Source organism: Pundamilia nyererei, unplaced genomic scaffold (assembly GCF_000239375.1).
Source record: "Pundamilia nyererei isolate P.nyererei 1_Seehausen unplaced genomic scaffold, PunNye1.0 scaffold00600, whole genome shotgun sequence".
NCBI classification, from domain to species: domain Eukaryota; kingdom Metazoa; phylum Chordata; class Actinopteri; order Cichliformes; family Cichlidae; genus Pundamilia; species Pundamilia nyererei.
The window spans coordinates 110,909-115,946 of record NW_005188001.1 but is presented as its reverse complement, the minus strand read 5'-3'; the positions used below and the strand labels follow the sequence as shown (position 1 = coordinate 115,946).

Below are 5,038 nucleotides of genomic sequence, written 5' to 3'. Positions count from 1 at the left end.
GATCGTTTGATATATGGACCTGCAGCGGAGTTTAGGCCCAGACACGGCTAGTGACGTCAGACTGAACAACCGGATAGAAAAACGGTTCATTACTCGAAGCTTTTCAACACAGTCCACTCTGGTGACATCTGGTGGCCAAATATATGAAGAGCAGCTTGAATCCACAAAATAAAACCAACTGCCTCATTATGATTGCCCACTCGATAGAGTGGAGTTCTGCCTGATATTGGGCCACCGTTGTGTTGCTTTAAACGTGTATTTTTGGGGGTGAAAAAAATGTTTATTTCTTTAATAAATAATTTTGACCAGTAAACTTTCCTTGTTTAAACATGCACCATGGTTTGGTTTTTGCTTGTGACTTCTTGATGTTGGTAAATACAATAATTGAAAAAATACCACGCTACATATAATATACATATAATAATGTACAACACATTTTGGAGTATATTTCTGCTGTGAGGTCCCGCCTCCTTGTACTTATGCAATTAACCGGGTTCCGACCCCGACAAACGGATCAGATTTTCACCCAGGTGTCATCCACATATCTGAACCAATGGCTTGGTGGTGTTCCAGGGTAGGATAGCAAAGCCCTCTTTTCCACTTCTTCCATGTACAAATTGGCCACAATGGATGAAACTGGGGAGCCCATGGCACACCCATGTTTCTGCCTGTGGAACTGACCCTTGTATGTGAAGTAGGTGGAATGAAGACACAGTTCAAACACACTTGGTCGGTGCTGAGAGCGGTCCTGTTGCTGAGGTTGGGGTCATCCTGAAGACAGATGTGAAGCCTGATCTTGAAAGTTGAGCAGATGTCTGTCTCCTGAGTCTGATCTGGGAGCTGCTTCCACAGGAGGTGGGTACTGTAACAGGCCTTTTAGAAAACGCCAGCTACCACCAATCCTGTGGCAGAGGTTTACTGGAACAACATGCTCTTAAAAATATGATGCACTCACATCATCACACACGACTCTGTATATTCTGCCAGTGCAAGAGTGGAGCTCCCAACTCTCTTTCATGGTTGTTATACACACTCAGGGAATTCTTTCTGGATAATGACGATTATGTCTGTTATAAATTACATTATTTAATGTAATAACAATTCATATTTTAAACATTTTTTGTGCAACATTATTACTGCCATTATGCTGTTATTACAAAACACTATCATCACATGTTCTCATTGTTCACCTGGTGAGGCTCAAAGCGCTCCCAGCTGGAGTCCAACCGGAACGCTGTCTGATAGAGGGAATGATTTAAAAATGTTGATACTGTTTTGTCAGGAAAGAACTATCGACCACACACAAAGCAACATAGTTACTACACAAACAAAATTTATGTGGCCATATGGGAGACATTTGAATCTGAAGGTGCTTCCGACACAAAGGAAAAATACACTTCTTCACCTTCAGCAGGGATATTTACACAAACTGTTGATTTTGAATTTGGAAAATACAGGATTTGTTTGTTTTGTACCGATGAACTAATATTAGAAACAGTTATTCTACAATGCTTTATGTTACAAAGCAAGTCTCATAATAAGAAATGTCAAATATGAACAAAACAGGAAGCAGATTCTAGTTTTAAGGGCAAACTATATGAAAAAAGTTGTTCCTGTACAGATAATTGTAAGAGCAGTCGTGGCTTTGTGTTGGTGTGAGATAAAGGAACAGTTTAAGACTAATATTTCTGTTTGTCACTATGCAGAACAGTTAGCGCGGATCTTTCACTATACTGTCACTCAATGACTTTATTATCAGCTGTGTGAGTCTGCAGCACAGGAAGTTCCAGCTTCTCACACTCGGTCATCTTCAGGGTTAAGTACTGGGCCACCTCGTTGGGATCGGTGAACAGTGGAGCCGGAACATTCTGAAGAGGAGGACACAACGAATCAAACTGAAGAACTAATCTGGAGTCAAAATAAAAACTACATATTAAAGTAAAAATAGATCTGAATATTCATATTTATATAAAAAACAACAAATAATAATGTACTTCAGAATCACCCATGAAAAACAAAAATCCTAAATGCTGTATAAACAGCATCATGAACGTGTGATGGTGCAGCACAGTCAGCATGTCAGTGTGAGCAGTCCTGGTGCTGCTTCAGACAACACGAGTACACTGAGCTCACCACAGCTCCCAGCTTCCTCTGCAAACACACTGCTAACATGCTGGGGTTCTTCTGCACACTGACATCTCGTCCCAGGACGGGCACAGGCAGCTGTCTGACGCTGGTTTCATTATTATTGTTGTTGTGATACAGTTTTAGTACATTTCCATCGTCACCCTTAGCCCTCTACAACATGAATTTAACTGTTTTGTTCTGATTTCTTTTATTTTAGAATTAAATATTTCATCCTACATTTTGATAGCTTGGAGCGTCCTCTACTGATACATCAGCCAACAAGTATCCACAGGTAAGCCAGCGGTCTGAGAGCGACGTGCTGTCAGGATAATAACTGTGAGGTGTTGAGGATGTGGCTGAACAGACTTTGAACATGAGAAGGATTTTAAATTCAAGTCTGAATTTATCAGGGAGCCACTGAAGAGAAGCTAATAATCTCTTTGCAGTGCCAGTGGGCGGAGCTTTGAGTCAACTGAAGGCTTTTCAGGTCATGTTTTGGACATCCTGATAATAATGAACCCGTTTTTTAGCAGCACTCTGACTCAGGATGTTTCTAACTTTAATGACATTGCACAAATGAATCAGGCGAGCTCTACGTATTTGTTGAAAGTACACCTGAGGCCATCTGAGCCAAGTATCAGGTTGGACATCAACTTTTAACATTTTTAGGACCAAGTATAATATTCCTCTTTTGGAGATGATGAGTTAACTCTTTGATTACTTCTCTTTCAAAAAGTCTATAATGAAGATAAGATATCAGTCTATAATTAGCCAAGGAAGCTGGATCAAGTAAGGGTTGGAAGTCCGTGGTATGTAACCTGTTAATAAAGACAGATTCATCCTGTTAAAACCCGAAGCATTAATTCATAGGGAAACAGATGGACACCATCTGTCCAGGTTTTCCCACAAAGTTTGCCAATAAAACCCACGTTGTTTTTCTGGACACTGCTCAGACAGGAGAACGCTACTAGTCCAGGTGGAGAGGGGACCACAGAAAGCTTCAGAGTCTGACATCTTTTTAGCAAAACTACCATCGACACAGTATTGGTAAATGGACTGATTCTTATATAGCACTTTTCTTCTCTCCCACAGCACTCAAGGTGATCTATACAACATGCTTTATTCACCCATTCATATTGTTCTATCCTGTTTCCATCTAAGCAGCAGAACAGACTTCACCAACTTCACGAGGACATGACGTACTCTAGGGGGCGCTGTGTTTGCTGCCCAGGACCGAGGAGCCTGATTGGCAAGTTTACCCTGAAGGACATCCATGGAGGACATCGTTTAGCATGTCCGGTTTGGCGGTGGGTCAGTGATGGTCTACGGAGGCATGTCCATGGATACCCACCCTCACCTGACCCCAATCCAACTGAACACCTCAGGGACATCATAGTTCGGTTGCACCTCGGACTGTCCAGGAGCTCGGTCCAGATCTGTGAGAAGAGCTGCTAGTGCACCGGAGGAGCATGGTCCCATGTTGTCAGGCATGCATGTGGCGGCATAAACACTACTGAGGCCCATTCTGGCAACAAGCACTAGCCTGGTGCACATTTTTGCTCACTTTGATTTACAGCTTGTCTTTGAATTCAGCCTGTGATTATTTTCATTTCATTTCATGTTGTGGTATCCTTCCTTTTCTAACACATTAACCAGTCCAGTCAGTAGATTATATTTTTTAAAGCTCAATGAGGATAAAACTGAAATCCACCTTACAGGCATCAAATCCAACCTTTTGAAGGCGAACCATTTCTCTCTCACCATCGATAACTCCAGTTTTCCCCTCTCCTCGGGTTAAGAGCCTTGGTGTCATCCTAGACAGTTCACTGTCCTATTAATCTCACATCAATAATCTCACCTGCCCATTTCCATCTATGCAGCATTAACAGATTACATCCTGCACCCAGTCTACATCCACAGTCTCGTTACCTCCCACCTTGACTATTGTAATTCTCTCTTACATGGTCTCCCCCCAAAATCCCTCCATCAGCTTCAACTGGTTCAAAACTCCGCTGCCTGCATTATTACCAGACAGATTATTACCAGAACCCCTCCTACCAGCACATCACCCCTGTTCTTCAGGAATTTCACTGGGAGCCTGTGAAATTCCGAATAATATACAAACTTCTTCTGCTCACCTTCAAGGCCCTTCATGACCTTGCTCCTTTTTACCTTTCTGACCTGTTAAGCACCACCTGTTCTGCCGTTCACTTCGATCCAGCTTGCTGTGCCTTCCCAATTTAAATTTCAACTCAAAACCCATCTGTTCAAATCTGCATATTCACTGTGAACCTAATGTTCGTTCATTTTATCTTGTGCTTTTTGTTTTTATTGTTCTTCATCTTGTTATTGTTCTATTATGTGTTTTACTCTTTGTTAAGTGTCCTTGGTTGTCTTGAAAGGTGCTTTTAAAATGTACTATTATTATCAGGCCTCGCAAAATTTCAAACTCCCTGGTAGCCCTTCGGGCAGGGACTCTTCAGTTTTATCCCAAAATAAATTTAAGTAGCCCGAATAAAAAAAGAGAGCAATGTTTTGATTGATGTTTTGTTTCTCGTTTTGTTTCCGTTACAATATTATACTTATATTGTAACGGAAACAAAACATTAATCAAAAAATTGTTGAAAAACAAATTACAACATTGTATAAAAATGACAATCATCCACTCAAATACTTGGTTCTAATTGAACAGAAATTTCTATGAACTTGTAAGAACTGTGTAGGACATGAATCAGTCTGTCAGAGCCTGAATCTGACATTTCCACTGAAGTCACGGTAAGAGACAAGTGGAACCAAGATCGAGGCCGTTTGCTTTTTGAAGTTTGCAAAGACGGCTACATTGTGCCAGTGGTAGTTCACTCTTTGCAACATAGTAGCTGTTCTAAACAGATTTTTCAGGTTTATTTTTAGT

The 5,038-nt window shown here is 41.1% G+C and overlaps 1 protein-coding gene across 3 annotated transcripts in view; it reads right to left on the bottom strand.

Annotated features, from left to right (window-relative positions):
- Window positions 1–1,311: 1,311 nt before the first annotated feature.
- The window catches only part of tiprl (TIP41, TOR signaling pathway regulator-like (S. cerevisiae)), a 7,936-nt gene continuing 4,209 nt past the window's right edge, over window positions 1,312–5,038 (bottom strand). For all 3 annotated transcript variants that reach the window (XM_005754594.1, XM_005754593.2, XM_005754595.1), the window contains one exon: window positions 1,312–1,868. In XM_005754594.1, the coding sequence (XP_005754651.1) occupies window positions 1,737–1,868 (132 nt within the window). In that variant the 3' untranslated portion in view covers window positions 1,312–1,736. The remainder of the gene's footprint in view (window positions 1,869–5,038) is intronic.